Source organism: Ambystoma mexicanum, chromosome 8 (assembly GCF_040938575.1).
Source record: "Ambystoma mexicanum isolate Mex_15411 chromosome 8, UKY_AmexF1_1, whole genome shotgun sequence".
Taxonomy (NCBI): domain Eukaryota; kingdom Metazoa; phylum Chordata; class Amphibia; order Caudata; family Ambystomatidae; genus Ambystoma; species Ambystoma mexicanum.
Window position 1 is genome coordinate 1438528010 of NC_090929.1, and position 18541 is coordinate 1438546550.

Genomic DNA, 18541 nt, shown 5'->3' on the forward strand with positions numbered 1-18541 from the left:
TCATTGGACATTCCTTTATTTTGGACTGTTATAGTTAGCTGTTTGGGTTGCTACTGAACCACATTCACCGCCTTATGAGTATAGCTTTCCCTCAGTCCATGTTACCACAAACAGCTAAGGATTTATATCTCTTGACTGTGCCCGTTTTACCTTTTATCATTGTGTTGGCTCTTGGATTGTAGAAGTGTGAGGTGTGAGTAGGCATTTTAGCTTCTACTCATTCTTGTAGTCCTGCAGGGAAGAAGTTAGTTTGTACCAAGAACCAGCTGTGGATCTTTCTACAAATGCTGCAAGGAGTGATGTTGGGCTTGAGGCTGCAAGCAAGGCCTTTTCAATAGCTTCAGATATCCGGACTGTCTTCCACTGTGTAGTATGCATTTGTTGATTGTTCAGGGCGTCACTAATTTATGCCAGTGTTCCGTCTTCTGTTTCTTTCTTAACCCCTGGGTCAGGGGACTGCAACCTCTCAATCTCCAATTGTTTTGGACTACAACTCCCATCAGTTTTAGCCAGCATTATTGATGGCGAGAGATCATGCAAGCCAACATCTACTGCCTTAAGTTCTCAGGCTGTATATATTCATATTATTATTTTTGTTTTATCTAATTCATTTAGTTACGTTCAGCTGCAGCAGTAGAAATCACAACAATCGATGCATGCAGTTCAAAAATGTTAACAGAAAGCATATCATGGACTTCCTATCCCCCACCCTCCCCTACCCGCCCGCTCTCCCAACCGTCCAGTTTCCCAGTGTCCCCCCTATGGTCGCTCGGTATTGTAGGAATGGTGTAATGGGCATTGGTTAATGTGTCTGTGGTGGATAGTTCTGGTCGAAATCTAATACGGGCAACCAGACCTCTGAGAACTTGTGGAGTTGATTCTCATGCAAAGCTGTCAATTTTACAGTGACTAATATGTCCCACACTTCAGCCTACCATATTGCAACTAGTGGACTATCTTCTGCATTCCAAAATCTAGAAATTGTGATTCAGACCGCCACCAACAGGTGGGCAAGCAGTTTGGCGGCTACATCTGATTTTGGATATATCTCCTCTCTAGGAGCTCCTAATAACACTATCATAGGATCCATAGGTGGTCAGACCCCAGTTATGTCTGTGATGGCTGCTAAGAGTTTCTCCCAAAAGGTTAGAATGATTGGACAGTCCCTCCGCAGGAAAATAGAAGCCACTAAGGCGGCATTTACTCCAGAAGTGAGGATCAATGTAGTTCATGATTCTATGTAATGCAGTGGGCAGTAATCTTATCTGTATGTCAACTTAAACATACATTCTAAGTTCATAACACATCTCAAGGATGAGTAATTTCAGGCTCATATATCTAGCCTGGTGTCAGTTACTTAGGTCATCATGTAACTAGGCCTCGTCACCAGCATGTCTATACTCATAATCGGATACAATTTGGAAAGATATCCCCGTAACATCCTGTCCCCAATAGTAAGCTGTAGGGCATTGGAAATACAAAGTGCCGCCTTTTAAACCTCGGGATGGACAACCCAGTGCCTAATTTGAGGGTGTCTGAAACTTTTGCTCTCTGTGATTGAGAATTTTTTCTTACAGTCAAGGAAGGTGAGGGGTGTAGTGTCTACAAATAATTTTAAAATATGTTGTAGTTCCCCCTGTGACCAGCTATTGAAATCCCTCGATCTAAGCCCCGGGCAAAAGTCTGGATTATTCTGAATGGTGGGTAATGGACCCAGGCCTGTGGTGATTCCCTTGATTTTCAATGCTTTACCCCAGTAGTCTAATGGTATTTTGATGGACAATAGTAGCGGGGACCAATGCGCTCTGATGCATTCCACATATATGCTAAGGCTCGCAAGGGTGCCCTCTTCCTAGTCTGTTCCAGGCCAACTCATTTCCAGTGGGTCTGTGGTATTCCAATTAGCAACATGTGAGACCTGGGCAGCGATGTTATATTTGGTCAAGTCTGGTACTCCCATTCTTCCCAGGCGGACATCTCCAATCACAAGTGCCTCAAAGACCGGGGTTTTTTACCACTCCATATAAATCGGTTATCATTGACTGCAGTCGTTGTAAGGCTGGTTGAGGAATCTTAACCACCGTAATTCAGCCAATTAGTAAGTGTTTTGTGGACATGAGGGGGTCCTGACACCCAGGGACTCTACAGTGTCAACCCCCAGGTGTTTTCCGAAATGCTTCAAATTCTGACATGATCTCTTTTATTGAGGTGTGCAGGTTGGTCATTGCTAATATCATGTCATCTGCATAAAGGAAAAGTTTATAGTGTGTTCCTCCTGCTACGATTCCATAGATATTAGTGTCATTTAGCGAAAGGTTTCATAGCTAGTTTTAAGATTAAAGGGGAGAGGGAATGTCCCTGTCTTGTGCCACAGGTGATTGGTGTGGAATGCGTACATCTACGATTCGCCCATACATTTGTGATGGGAGTGTTGTAGTCGGCTAGTGTCCGTTGTTTGAATATAGCGCCAAATTTGAAAGCTTGGAGAGTATAGCGCATAAAGGCCCAGTCCACCCTATCAAATCAAACACTTAAGTTGCATCCAGTGTTAATAAGGCCGCTTTAAGATACTTTTCTTTAGCTATCTCTATTAGGTTCAGTGCCTGGCATATAGTATCAAAGGTCCTTTTCCCCCTAATGAAGCCTCTTTAGTCCGGGTCCACTAATAATTGCACAACCTCTTCCAGAATGTTTGAATAGATATTAGCATCAATATTTAGTAGTGAAATGAGTCTATAGGAAGCACATTCCTGGGCTTCTTTACCTTGTTTAAGTATTAACACAGTTGCCGATTCCTCCATAGTAGCAGTCACAGTTTCCGCTTGGAGAAAGGAATTATACAGTTTAGTGAGAGGTTTAAGCAGCTGGGCTCTAAATGTTTTATAGAATAAAGGGGTGTTTCAGTTTGGACCGGGGGCTCCTGGGATTTGATCACTTCACCTACTTCTTTATACTGATAGGGCGATCCAAATGAGCAATATCGACTTCTGAAACCTGGGTAAGTCCAGCTTCCCTAAGATATTGTGCTTATTCTGAAGGAATGCATGGTGAGGCCACCATGGTTTCTGTGAAATAGTTTTCTATAATCTGCATTTTGGTCTCTTCGGCATACTGTACCCTCCCTGGTGGATCATTCAGCCCCACTAACCCCTGATTACCGCCTTCATTGCGTCCCAGAGAGTCACGTCCGAAAGGGAGTGCATGTAGGTTTCCTGAAAATAATTAGAGATCGCTATTGCAATCTCTTCTTGTACGGCAAGGTTTCCAAGGATTGACTCGTAAAGCTGTCACTGAGCCCTTTCAGTTGGGGGTCACATTTTGTATCCTCAAGTTCATTATAACCGGTGCGTAATCCGAGAGGATCCTTGTACCTACTAGCACTTTGTCAACGCAAGTCACCACCAGTGGGGAGGTCGGCGAGAGATCAATTCTTGAGACGGTGCAGTGCACATGGGAAAATGTGTGTAATCTCGCTGCTCCAGGTGTCTTAATCTCCAAAAATCCACCAACCCCAGAGTCCTAAATAGATAAAGTAGTACAACAGTCTTTTGAAGTCCACCTGGGATGGGAGATGTAGGGGTCTGGGACCACATTAAAATCTCCTCCAATACTCAGCTGGCCTTCAATGAACGGGGACAATTACATGACCAGGTCAGTCAAGAGTTTGTCCTGGTTATCATTGGGGCATAAATAAAAATCAAAGTGAAGAGCTGTCCATACAATGTACCCTTAAACCCTATATATCAGCCCCCTGGTTCCACCTTACTTTCTACTTCTAAGAATAGAACCCCTTTCGCTATCAAAATAGTGCTACCCCCTTTCCTGCAGCCACTGGATGCTAAGAACTGTAGGGGACAAAACCATCTATGTAATCTGGTTAAATCCAGGGGAGCTGGGTGGGTTTCTTGGAGGAATGCCATGGCACAGCCTTCATCCATCAGATGCTGGAGGAACGATGTACATTTATTAGGTGAGTTGAGGCCTTGAATATTAAGGGTATAGATCTGTAATTGTGAACGTAGGATACGTTCCTCTTGTGCGAGTCTGTCAATCAATGGAAGGGGCGAGACTGAGGGTTTATGAGCTCATCTTCCAAAATCTAAGAGCCAGTAATCTAATGATCCCACCCGCTGCAGCCGATTTTCTCATAGTAACCCCCAACAAAAGCACTATCCCCCAACCCTCCCAGTTTCCCAACCAAACCAAAAAAAAGAAAGTAGAGAAGAAAAAATCAGCGTAAAGTAATATAAGATCTCCCAAGTGACCTCCAAGCCGTCTTCTCAAATGGTTGCGGCTAATTCCAGTGGGTGCTCGCCGGGATCTTGAATAAGACCAGTCCTGATTGTGCAGCTCCAATCATTGGCGTGAAGGCCCAAATTGTCTATGTGCGCGTCCTGAGGATCCTGCATCTCAATGTGGATTGGCATTCGCTACAAAGTTCAGTGCAAACAAAGTGTATTTTCATCCCGTGGGGCCACCGTTTCTGGGCTTTACCATTTGCCATCCATGGCCTGGGATGGGCTTTTGGGCCTGGTGAACTCGATGGAGAGGCTATCAGAGTGTAGGACACCTTCAGCCTCTTTGGGGGTGATATGATATGATATGATAAGTCATTTATTACGTGCCTGTACACAAGTGTTTCTAGGCACGAGAAGCCCTACTGATGGCCCAGGTCTTATTAGCCATCGTGAAGGACAGCATAGCATGCGAAAATCCATCTATATCAGATGTTTTTATTCTGTAGGCGAAGGGTAACTGGTTTGAGAGCTTTTCTTTTTTGTATCATGGCTGCAGTCAGCTCATGGTAGATTTGGATCGAGACCGTTTGAAACGGTATATCCATTGTGCACAGGCCGCTGTCATAAAGTCCTGTTTTGTAGCAAAAAAGTGCACCCGTGCTATGACATGATGGGTGGCCCTGTTCCAACCGATATCGCCCATCTGAATCTGTGGGTACGGTCGAGCAGCAGCATCGCTTCCTCCTGGGTTGGCAGGAGAGATGGAAATAAGGCACCAATGTACTCAGGGAGGTCTTTGTCTAAGATCGCAGTGGGGATCCCTTTCAGCCTCATGTTACATCCACTGGCTCGATTCTCCAGGTCCTCCTCTTTCGCCTCTAGCTGTGCGTTAGTATGCTCCAGAGTCAGAACCCTACGTGTGAGATTCGAGATTATCAATGCTTCTTCAGTTGACATGTCCTGTAATTTCACTATTCTTTGTTCTGCCTCTACTATTCTCCCATTGAAGCTCCACCATACAGCTCCAAAATTCTTGTTTGATATCCCACAAGAAATTCAGGGGATCTCATTTCGTGGGCAATTGTCCTGCATCTATTTCTTTATACGCTGGGGAATGCATCATGCCCGCCAATACGTCCACCTTTTTTGCCTTTTCCTGCGCTTGTAAAGGCGCTGCAATTTCACTTGATTAGGTGGGTTTTGCTCATTTTGCTATGTCAACGCCCTGCATCCCTTCACCCCCTACTCCTATTGGTTGTTCCAAGGTTGCTCGAGCACACCCGGGAGTGATGTCTTCCGTTAGGGGTCGATAGGTCGATGAGGCAATATTTTAGGGGCAGAGTTCATTCAGTGCTCCCTTGCATTTGTTGGAGTAAGGTGCACTCATCTTGTCAATACGCTGGGATCCGGGGACTCTCCACTCCACCGAATGGATGGGCAGTAGTGGAATGCTGTGCGGCTGCCCACTAGGTAGAAGCTGCTTGTGCTCATCTCGTGCTCCGTGTGCAGGGAGGGGGGGTCCTTATCTTTCAGGCCGTCACTGGTCACCCTGGGTTTTCCTCTTCTGCTGAAGATCTCTAGTCAAACATCCCCTCAAGACTGGTGCAGAGCGTCTCTGTGCCCCCGAGCTCTGTCACCTTCACGTGGCTCTGCAGCTAAGTCCCAGTATAGTAGGCGCCATCTTGGATCCGCCTGCGTCTCAGCTTCCCCCTTGATGACCGATGCAATTTCCTTGGAACTGCGTGTGTTGGGTCTGCTCACATGAGCCCGGGGAGTTCCGATCACCTCTCTGATCCCTAAAACTGCTTTTTAAGTATCCGTTCTGGTAACAAAGCTGAAAAAAGGAGTAGGAGTAGGAGGCTCTCATAGAGATGTCCGCATCGACGGCGCTCCAAGCCATGCCCCCTATTCATATTAAATTACTTAGGAAATTATTGGGGTCTCCCACTGTAATTCTAAATCTATTCTATTTCATGGGTTTATTGCTGTTGGTTCCCGTCATTGATGAGGGATAAATCATGATACATAAAATGTGAGGAATGATGAAGCAACATGTAGACCTGTCTTGAGCCTGTGAGATGTGGACTGGTTTTGGGCTGGAGTTCACTCAGGTGACTCTGTGGGTCACCAGTACTAACACGAGTACTGGAATCTACACACAATCAGTAAATCAGCATGGTACTTGGGTATCTCTTCCTGTTTCCGCTTCTCGCCTCTTCCGTGCACGTTTCCCCTTTCCCCTTGTCCATGCACTTGCGCGTTCTCAATGTCACTGGGCCTAGTAAGATCGTTGCTGTTTTGCTCTCCCATGTTCCCCTCCCCTGCCTTTTCGCGCTCTGAAACACTTGTGTATGAGCGCGATATAAATAAAATATCAATTCAATTCCCCAATAGCAATGCAGCCTGAAGTCACAGCTTTCCTATCCTTGTGAATACATGCAGTCAGAAAATTCCTCTTTACATAACATACTGACTTATGTGACTAAGGGTTAATTGAGAACCTAATTGTGGGACAAATCAAAGAATTAGAGTCCGATGCAAACCAGAAGTGTGAGACAGATTGGATATCATGGAGAAATTAGATTAGGTTAATTTGATTTTCTGAGGGGTTTATTTTAATACGGTTACATGTTGAAAAGGATATTATAGAAAGATTTAAAGGACAGGTACGGATAGAGTAAGCTTAACGACTTGCATTGATCACACACCCAGGTCAGTGTAAAGAGAAGACCTGGGCGACGGCACATGAAACCTTAACTGGGCAAAGGGGCGACGCGCTTAGGGGTCGCACGCTTGAAATGCGACCCCATGTACGGGCAAATCAATTATAATTCTTCATGCGTCATGGTCACCTCTGGCAGTTTGAAAAGAGTATAAAGCCATGTTTAAGGTTGGTTGCACATTTCTTAAGCATGATTGCACTGCTTGGGTAAGGTGGGTGGTTCCACGGAGGATTGTGGTAATAGCCCTGAAATGGATTAACAGCTGTGCCGGGACAATGCGCGCAGCAGTGAATGAAACTGATTTGTGGTGTTTGTTTCCTCTTCCCTAGGCGGCTGAACCGGAACCAGCTGATCTCCCTCCCTGAGCTGCTGTTCCAAAACAACCAGGCGCTCTCCCGACTGTGAGTACCAGAGGGTTCTGACTAGAGCCTGGGGTGTTGACCACATGGAAAATTAAAACATTGCACACTGGAGTGGAGTGTCAAAGTATATCTGACAATGCAATAACTGAGGAGGGGATGGACCACGGGCACGCCACACAAAGGTTTAGACAAATAAGAATCTTGAAACAAATTCCCAGGACCCACCTCATGTTTCCCAATGAAGGCAACGTTTTGTTGATGAGGCTTCCCAAATACTCTTAACTGTGTGTCTTATCTATCTCCTCCTCCAAAGCTCATCTACTTGGTACTTTTTTTCATCACAAAATCTCATTGCCGACCATCATGACCGTGCAAACATGAATCATATTCTGCAATGGGCACGCATCATGATTTACTTATGACATGCATGTCCCTGCCGCATGGCACCACAGTTTAGAGATCGGTGCTCTGATCTGAGGGGTAAATAATGCAGTCTGACCAAGATTCTACAGTATGTGTAGGGGTAACACAGAGATTTTGGCCCCTGGTGAGATACATGCCTTATCAACCAGGCCTTGCTTCTTATGATGTGATATATTCATGTTATGCTATTTGATAATGTGCTGCATGTATACAAGACGCTCCAGGGTGATGTAGGGTATTACACATGGCTTCAGTTGCACTGCGTCACTAAGCGGCGGCCGCGTCAATATCAGGCAGTGTCCGCGCCTACTTGCAGCCTCCGCTTGGCAAACTGCCGACTGCAGCACTTTCTTCAAAAGCAGTGATTTTGGAGCATACACGTGGAAGGGGGCTTGTTGGAGGTAACCTTCGTGAATACTAATGATTGTAAAATGCCAATTTCTGTGATCTGCGGGATGAAGCGGCCTGGCTCAGAGGACCACTCTTCACAGCGGGAGTGCAGTAAGAATAGTGGCGAGAATACATAAGTAACAGCTGGACTATAATTCAGTCAATTGTACTGCGCATGCCTTCATCAGTGGGACAGTAAACATGCAGAGCTAATATGCAAATAGGCCTAGTATCACGAATCCCATGCACTCTGGTCTGGATAGTTTTACTTTTTCTAGTGTGGGGGCAATGAGAGAAAGGACCCACTGTGGAGAAGAGTGTTCTTGTCCATCTAGCTCTGTCTGACCTTGAAGACATCAGGGGAGCAAGAACGTTTTTTTTATTTTTTATGTCTGGCTTAACACACTTAACTGCGGGGGTGGGCGGAGCCTACAACGATTCCTTATGGTAACAAACATGGCTCAAGTCGAGGGTACACGCGAGTGGTCGGGGACGCAGTCCCTCTGGGTATGTTAGAGTTTGTATGTAAAATGTGAATATTTGACTGTCTTCTTTGAATGTATGCCTACCTGGGGACTCGAACCGCAGGTCAGGCACTGCACCACTGCACCAGATAACCTGATGAAAAATACAACTAAAGTTGAAATGGCATATTTCGGGACTGCATATGTCAGGGCAAACATTGGTATTGATTCTTGGGGTTTGAAGCATCCATACATTTTAACATTTTCAAACACAATTAGAAGAAAATATCCTCTCATCGTTTTTGGTGGGTGTTGATTTTATGAAAGGCATATGGCACTCTCTCTGTGCAATTTGTATGGTTATGGAATGCCTATTGAATTAAATGTGCATATGTCACATTGATATGCTAATTTCTGGTGACGTCACGTCCCACTGCCTGAAGAGTCCCTCCACTTTTCTTTTCGGAAACCAACATACACGTCCCTTAGCACTTAATATGAGTCAGGATTGAAGGAGAGCATACAATGCCACCTCCCCGTACCCCAGTCCCGAGCGAGTGTGTCCGTGGCTACAGGCTCTTGGTCGATGTCTTCATTTGCCTTCTGAAACTGACGATTCTCACTCAGGACTGCAATACATATAATGGGATGCCTTGCTGCATCGGCCGAGGGGAGAATTATCTCTCCTGTAGTTTGCAATATCATTTCTTCGCAGCTACGGCTGAGGAGGTGCGCTTAATTACGCCATCTGCAGCGCCGCGACATTTCCGAGGGAGCAGGGCAGTATCTTCCGTGCAGATATTCGGGAATATCGAGGGCCTCGGATTTTTTTTTTCAAGCACAATTGCATTTAACTGTATTCCTCATTAGCGCTGGGCAGCTCACACGTGTCGGACGAACATCTGTGCTTTGCGGGTGGGACTCGGTGATGGCATATCCCTCGAGGGCGTCGTTAACTGGATTTAGATGACAGGCGCTTCAATGGTTCGGTCATATCTGCATGGTTGATGTTTTTTTTTTGTTGCAAAGGAGCGGCATCAATTTGCATATGTGTAATCTGATCTGTCAGCAGCGCATTCTGCGCTCAATGCAACTGCGCCGATATTGCGCCTCTGGTGTGGGAGGTACAGGAGCAATTGCTATGCACTGTTGCTTGGTGTACCTTTGGATATTACGATAAGGCGTGGTTTGTGCTAAGAATGTTGAAATGACACTGTTCCTTCGAGTTCCCCCTCACTTCGAGATGTGGTGGCACAGCAGCAGGAAACATTGTGTTCAATTCTTTACATTATTAGAGGAAAATGTGCCATTGATGGGTCGTTTCTGTGCGCACTGCTGAGCCTTGTGCAATGCTGCGGAAGTTGATATGAGCCTTTCCCAGTGATGGGTGAGCAGGCAGCAGCAGTGCCCTGATGCATATGCAGGCCCAGCTGTTCCTCCGCTGGCAGTGGGGCTGCCAGCAGGGAACCATGGCCTGCCAGTGAGGAAAGGCCCCTGTGAATTAGATGGCAGCCCTTGTAGGTCCTGTAAGGAAAATCATCATCAACACGAGAACGAGCCTGGCACGGCTAGTGGAGAGGGCACTTTGAACAGTGCTTCTCATTGGGCCGGCTCTCGGCGGATCTGAGATCCGGCACCAGAAATTGAGCCCTATCTCGGGATCCGGCCAGAGTCAGCCGCCCAAGATCATGAACCACGCTGGAAGGCTTAAAAAAAAAAAAAAAAGAACGCCCGCGACGGCACGCGGGCGTTTTTTTTTTAAAGTCTTCCAACAAAAACAAAAAAATGCACAATGCTCGCTACATGAACAACTGAAAGGAATCAGTTGTACATGTAGTGAGCATTGTGCATTACACACCAGTGCCAAAGCCGCGGTAAGTGCCGTCGCGGGCTATTTTTTGTTTTTTTTGTTTTAGGATTCCAGCATTGCTGGAAGTACACTACGAGCCCCGCACCCTCTAGACCACGCCCCTCGGGCACCGCCCCCCAACTCCTCCCCCACCCGGCCCTTGTGTTGTGGGATCCCCCACCACATTTTTTCCATTTCCACCACTGACTTTGAAGCAGGAACACCAACAGATTGTGCCAAACAGAGGTCTGTCATATGCCTTATTATAAATACGGAAGTCACTAATTCGCCCCCATTCACACCTTACAGTCAGAATTCAACAGTCCCCCGTATTTTACACTGAGCAGCCATGAACGGGAGGCAGGCACATGTGTGCATTGGTGTAATGGGTGCAGGAATAATGGCAAACAGATCCTTTGGGTGCTGCTAAGTCACTTTTAGTGGCCAGCCTTAGGAATCTTAAGGCACTTAGATGGAAAGACCAGCCCTCTGCTTGTTCACAATGTTGGGTGTTACTGCCCTCCCTCGACCTCCACGAAGCCTTTTCACAAGGTGTCCAGGTGACTCCGTGTCACCAGGGAGGGCAGCTTCTAGTCCCGCCTTTGCTTCGTTTGTTTTCAATGGAAATAAAACAGGGCTATATTTCCTAGAAGGCCATTGACAGTTCCATGAAATCCCAGGACTTGAATAAGTTGTCACCGATGACGTGGCATTATCTGGCAACCTTACCTTGTCGGTACTCCACGGAGTGGACAGCTGAGGTGTGAGAAGCTCTGTGATTGTTGCGACCTGCCACCATTATACTAAAGGAAGGGCTTTCTGCATGAAGGCCGCTACGGTGCATCAGCTTACCAGGAAGCCACCCCACGCCGCCAGCCTGCGAGAAGCCGGCCCAGGTTCTCCGCCTACGTTAGACCTGATGCAGTGGCTGGCTCCCAGCAGGCATGACAGTCACCGCTGATGCCTTCAAGCCCACTGTCTTCGTGCAGAGAACTCCTACCTGCACAGTAATGGAAGGCTGGTGGTGCGCTAGTCTTGCCTTGCCCTAGAACCGCTCCTGTGTTTGAAGGCGGGATTTGAGTGTTAGGGTTTATGCCATCTAACCCTATAGAGGGGAAGACGGGCCTACACTGGGGATGACAATGTAACATATGTAATCTATATAAGTCGGTCTTTTGAGGATATCCCAGGAGTCTTTTGAAAGGTTTTTAATTACTCAACGAATGTAGCAGTTGTACGTCCTTTACTTGCCTGCTGTCCCATGATCTGTGCCAGCATTTGGCCTTTAGCTGTTGAAGAACTGGAGACACCCCTAAGCACACGTAAGGGACTTCCTGCAAACCAAGAGTTGCATTCCGCAAGTGTTATATGCATGACTAAAACGCTTCAAATCTGTGATACTCCACCATAAAACTAAGTTAATGCGACTTGCGCTAGTTTGTGTTCACTGGATACATTGTGAAAAATGTACTGTGAACTTCGATTTAATCCATTTGAAAGACTTAAACCCCACATAGACCCCACTTTACCAAATGCCTTACATTAAATTAAATTAAAACTTTAACAATTTCCATATGGTACTGTGTTTTCTGAACTCTTGGCGGCTCACAATGTATAATAAATTGAAAGACTAGTGTGCTCAGGTTTCCTTAAGTCCCTTGCAGGAGCGTCTAAGTGCCACATTCTCATTGAGGTGGGTTCTCCAAGTTTAGACTCAACAGGCCTTTTTGATAGTCCTGAGTTGAGTGATTTGGTAGTCACTCAGGGGTTACTTGACCAATAATCCAAACCTCGAATGTGTACAGACTCCAAAAGGACCTTCATACACCTACACATCACCAGACTCAGCATAACTCCATATGTTAGAATCCATTGTTCTCAGAATGATGTGTTTGTAAGAGCATCATGCAGTACAACTACGCCACACAGGTACACAACACACCTGAATAACGCTAGCGTCTATTACATCCTTACCTAGTTGTCTATAGCACCTGCCCATGTGTGCCCATTGCTGGATCATAGCATTGCCCTTTTCTCCCAACATCTGGATAGGTCTGTGCTGAGGCTAATGCCAGGGCATGGCAGAGTTGGGAGAGTACCCATATTGACTCTTTTGGCTTAGACTGGCAGTTGTCCTATGTCTAAGTGCTGCTAGTTTTCAGGCAGGAGAGATTGACACACCATCAGTAGAAACACAGAGCTGCACCAATAGAAGTAAAATTAACCGGTTTCCACTCAAACACAAGATAAAATCAAGTACATGCTGATTTAACAATCTGCCAGTCAAAATTTGGCCAGATTGGTCATTGCCCACAAAGTGGTCAATCACTTTGAAGTGGCACCATCATGGCATGTAGCATTGGGCTCTGCAGGGGGGACATGCAGTGTCATGAGAAACACACTTGACACCTTCTCTTTTTGAATGCCATATCGGCCACATTTCTATTCCTTTCATCACACATTATAACCAAAAAACGTGACTTAAAAACCACACCTCACAAATAACAATAAATCTCCTAACACTAACAGGTGGTCCAGGCTGATCACACCCTCTCACCTTCAAGGCGGCGCATGGTGACGAGGCCTTATCCTGTCCTCACCATGCCCTTCTCTGCGTAGGGGGGCCATCCCAGGAGACCGAGCCTTCATTACCCAACTTGCCTCCTAACTCCGCCCCACACCTTCTCCCCCACCGGGACCACCAGACAGCTGTCCATGAATTCCACAGAGGGGCGTACTGCGCCCTCCACTTCCCATAATTCTATTGTCCCTGTGGTCCTCCCCACCTGTCGCAGGGGCACGGACCCACAATTATGTGACCCCCATACATTTATAAATGTTCTCATTACTGCCAAAAAGTTCTATAATAAATGAGCACCCCATCATGATGACAAGTCTCTCGTCCTCTTAATAGTCCATTCTCTATGATCCAAAGTCACCCATTACATCTGGCAAGCCGGGCCATCTCTGTGTTCATCTTCCATGCTGCAATGTTCAAAGGCACAAAGGCACTGCTAGCCCCCAGTTCAACCTGGTTATAATTTGTGACCACGCGAGCAATGACTTTGGGCAAAATTTTCCAAACCAACCAAACAGTGACAATAGGTTCAAGATCAGCCCCATTCTCCCCAGCTGTACCAGAAAATGGCCCCCTATATGCAAGATCAGCAGGTTTGGATCTGGCAACCCTCTCCTTCATCTCCTCTCCTCCAACACCCGACAAACTTGGTGTACCTGCAAACCCCCAGCACCAATGCAGTGTAAGTCAAACTCTGCGGCATCTGACAACAAATCCGACAGCTCTGCATGCTCCGCTCCATTCTCCTTATGAATGGGTGCCCCACGACCCACACCACTGGTGTTCGTCATCTGCCCTATGCAGGTAGACACAAGAGAGTATGTTAGACACAATCATTGGAGACCCATGTCTCCCCAGCACCACACATTATAGCCTCATTACACGGTAGGCGGTAAGGGTTTACCGATACCGGTAAGGGCACCGGTACCGGTAAACCCTTACCGCCTTACTACGAGGTCCCTTTGCGGTTCCTCTCTTAACGCCTGGTTTTTCCAGGCGTTAAGGACGGGACCCGCAAAGGGACCTCGGAGCTAATTACGGTACCACAATTTGCGGTACCATATTAGCACCTTCCCCATTCCCATTATGCCCTATGGGGGCAAAAATGGGAATGGGGAAGGGCCTTGGTGAATGGGGAATTACCGCCCCCGCTCACCTTGGAGTAGGGCGGTAATTCCGCCATCCACCAAGGCGGACTCGGTACGGTACCGGCGGCAACCATGGCGCTAATAGCGCCATGGTTACCGCCTACCGTGTAATGAGGCATAGTATTTTCAGTATCACAGTCCTGGGACCAGCCCGTTCCCCTGCCTTTTCCTTTTTCTTCCCTTACCTGACCCACATCAACATTCCAAGTGGGCCCTAATGTACCCTTTGTAAGGCCTGGATTTTCAACGCTCAATTTCCTTAATTTCACTTTCCTTGCACCCAAACCTGGCTGCGGTGGTGGCTGCCCCAATCCGGAAGAAATGAGGGGCAAAGCCTATCCCACCCAAGCCCTACTCCCACCACGGCTTTCTCAAAGACTTTCTTGAATTGAAATCTAGAGAGGCACGATCCATCCCTAAGTTGGAACAAGGGACCTCCTTCTTCCCCACTAAAGGCCAGGAATGCTCCCAACAACCTTACCAGGCAGATTTCTGCTTTGACCTGCCTCCTCAGTGAGACCCCCCCCATTTCCTTTCCCTCCTGATCTGTTTTGGATTTTCTCAATCAGAGATGTATCTGGTCATCCCTCTACCTTGAAAGGTCCTCACGGCCAACCCACCCCCCAACCCCCGCCCGCCCCGTCTGTTCTGTAAGCCATAGCAAAAGCTGCCCTGAACAAAGATACTTCCCAAGCATCCCTGCAAATTTCCCCCTGGTGCCCCATAATTGCGGCCAGTTTCTCGGGATTGAGTGGTCATCTTCTGTCTCCCCTTTGGGAGTGCTATCCTTCTCCACCCTATCATGTCCTTTTTTACTGCAAAATCTACAGAAGGGGGTGCACTCTCTTTTAACCCCGCAAAAAACTGGATGGTGGCCATTTTTGTTCTGGCCGCCCCTAGCGATACCCCCAAAGCCTGCACATGCCCCAGGAATTGCCTTATGCTGTCCCTTTGGAATATGTCCACCAAACCCTGTTTGTGACAGAACTCTCTTAGTTCCTTGAAACACTTCAGATATGATTTGTGTGTTTTTGTGAAACTGATCCCTCAATCAGAAGAGCCAACTCTAGGCACCATGCCCCCATAGTGTCTCGAGAAACTGTGTCATTGCGGGGCTGCTGTGAACAGACACAGCTGGAACTCCTGTAATTAAAATGGGGCAAGGCGTCAGCCACTTTATTGTTAATACCCGGCACATATTTTGCCTGAAACCGCACATTGTTTTTTAAACATGGCAAAAACAATTTTTCAGCAATTTTAGAACCATGGGGAATTCCGCCTTTTGACTGTTAATGGAGCACACCACGGACATTCTGTCTGACCAGGACATCACATCTCTGTCCTCCAGCTCCGCATCCCAAATCTCTTCTTCCACTATTATGGGGAACAGTTCTAAAAATGTAACGCTCCTGGTCAGGGCACTACCCACCCAGCTGTCTGGCCACTGCTATCCGCACCATCTGTTTCCCAGAATGGCCCCAAGACCTATGCTACCTGCTGCATCAGTGTAGAGGTCCAGTTGCTTGATGTTCTTTGCCTCAGCTGGCGACAACAACACGCTGTTGAATTCAGGCAGGAAGGTGTCCCAGATCACAAGGTAATCTTTTAGCTCTCTGGAAAGCCTAGTGTGATGGTGTGTCTTTGTTAACTCAGACATGGCCCCTGCAATTGCCTGGAGAGTGGCCTGCCCATTGGGATAATATGCAGGGCAAAGTTCAGTTGCCCCAGCAAGCTCTGTAGCTGACCCATGATCACTTTCTTTGCCCACAAGCAAGTTGCTGCTGCCTCTCTGAAGTCCCTGACCTTGTCCTCGGGCAGGCTGCTCCCCACCTTTTCCAGGTCTATTTCGATGCCCAAAAAACAGAGCGATGTCAGGGGCCCCTCCATTTTCACTTCTGCGAGTGGTACTCCCAATTCCTCTGTCACTCTCTGAAATGCCTCCATAGGCCTCCTGCACTGATCTGATCCCACCGGGCCCATGAATAAGACATCCTCCAGGTAATGAAGCACTTAGGCTCCCTTGCATTCTCTCTTTGTTGCCGACTCCAAAAATGTGCTGAATGCCTCGAAGTAGGGACATGATATTGAACACACCATCAGCATGCACTTGTCAAGGTAGAATCCTCCCCCCACTTGGAAACCCAGTAAATGGTAATCATCTGGGTGCACTGGCAATAATCGGAATGCCGATTTGATGTCAGATTTTGCCAGAAAGGCCCCTCTCCCCAATTTCGGTAACATCAGCAGTACCCCATCAGCTGACGCTTACCTGACGGAGCACAACTCCTCATCAATAGCATCATTCAACGATGCACCCTTAGGAAATGATTAAGTTGTGAATCAGTCTGAATTTCCCAGGTTCTTTTTTGAGGAACGATCCCCACTGGTGAACATACAAAGTTTGGCTGGGGCGGGGACGAGAAAGGCCCCACCATCCGCCCAGCTTCCACTCTTTGTCCACTCTGTCAAGCACCAATCCTGGTTGGCTTTTTTGTGCCCCACCCTACCTTGGGACTGCTGGAGTTGTAAACACCTGCAACGGAATCCTGGAACCTCTAGAGAAACCTTCTAGTAGTACTTGGACTCCTTATGCCGATGGTACACATTTGCCCAATACATTAGCACGCCCACCCATACCGGCGCGGGTAAGCCCACTGGTGGACTTCCCAGTGCCAACCCCTTGCTTACGCTCTTTCTTTCTCGTTGCACACTTGGCCTCCCCATGCCCGAACATCCCACAAAACAAACAGATGTGTTTAAATTTGTACACTGGTCTTGCATACATTGTTTTATTAAAGGCCCAACAGGCTCCCATCTTATTCCCTGATCCTATAATGCTCTGAAAGGGCTGTGTCTGCCTCCCTGTTCCAAAGCTTTTGCTGGACGTAGTGCGAACCATTGTGCAACTTGCCCACAAATCCATTACCATGGTTCCTCAGGTCATTTGCGCATTCCCTGCCTTGGCACCCCGATCCTTTCATCATATACTAACCAATCCCCAAAAGCACAGTCATGGTACATGAGGATAGAACCATAACCTCTGGTCTAACTCAGGGATTGCAGAAATGATAGTGGCCCAATTGACTGCGGACTTTTCAACAAAGAATTGTGTATCTTTCCCTTCTCCCTTTGAGTCCGTGCATTCTTCAACTCTCCTGTAATCCAGCAATGAGAAGATATCAATGTATTTATCCTTCCACATTTTTTCCTTTGTGTCTGCGTTGTGTGCCATGTAAGCATACCTGGTGTAATTGCGTGACCTGGAGCGGTGGCCATCTCAGCAGCCTCGCCCCCTGAAGATATCCCTGCTGCCGTTGTCAGTGCCACTTTTTCGCCCCCCGTACCACTTGTATTGCTCACCCCTCCCGGCGTGCCAAGGCCCGTACCTGGCGTTGCCCCCATTGCCACTGTTGGCAGGGTCCCTGTGGCTTCCCCTGTCACTTGAACCCCCAGTTGTCCAGCCTTCTCCCCTCCTGTTGTGGCAACGCTTGCCCCTCCACTGTTATCCTCCACCTCCTGGGTGGGTGGTGCTGTTGAGCTCCCTTCCCCAGATGGAGCAGATGCCAGAGGACAGGGTGCCCCGACTGGCACTGGCCATGGCTGCTGTTGTGGCCCCACTTCACATCCCCCACAATTACCCCCTGCTTGCTATACGGTACCACCACCCGAATTCCATGGCCCTGGGGCCCTCCAGCCATACCCGGGCCCTTGCCAGTTCCCCATTCCCCATGGGATGTTCTGGATTTTGTTCATTGCCCAGGGGTTATTTCCCTATCCCCAATGCCACCTAGGGCATCCTGCTCTCTGTGGGGCCCCCCTGCCCCAGTGCATTTATCCCCTGCTTACCCGTGCCCCTTGTTCCGGCCCCCCGCAGGCTCACTGGGGACTGGCCCAGTGGCTGCTGTGGGGGTATCTACCACTACCACTTCCACTGGTGAACGAGCTATAGGAGCCTCTCTTGTTGCTGCTTTTTAACTTTTCTTTTCTGGGGGATATGTCATGCTTGGGCCACATTGGACCTCCTTGGCCTTTCCTCCCCTCTCGTTTACACCCTTATAGGCACTCCACTGTCCCCTCACCCCCAGTGCAGGATTCCCTCGAGGGAAGCCATGATGGCGTCCAGATCCTTGTCCTACACATGGTAGTCAGGGCAGCTAACTTACCCGGATCCATAGCCTTTGCCCACAACACCTGTTGGTGCAGTACTTAAGTTTTCCCACATATCCACTTTTCTGGTGACATTTATGGTGAAGGCATTTTAACACACACACAGCACAGAAGAAAACTGACAAGCCTGTGGAACTGTTATGCATAGAGGGCACTGACCTGTTAGATGTGTCTCCAGGGCCTCGCCTAGGATTTCTGA

The 18541-nt window shown here is 47.7% G+C and overlaps 1 protein-coding gene across 1 annotated transcript in view; it reads left to right on the forward strand.

Moving 5' to 3' along the window:
• Nucleotides 1-18541, forward strand: part of SLIT1 (slit guidance ligand 1) — a 1063959-nt gene that overhangs the window by 309952 nt on the left and 735466 nt on the right. Inside the window, exon 5 of the mRNA XM_069611588.1 lies at nucleotides 7291-7362. Within this exon, the coding sequence (XP_069467689.1) occupies nucleotides 7291-7362 (72 nt within the window). The remainder of the gene's footprint in view (nucleotides 1-7290; nucleotides 7363-18541) is intronic.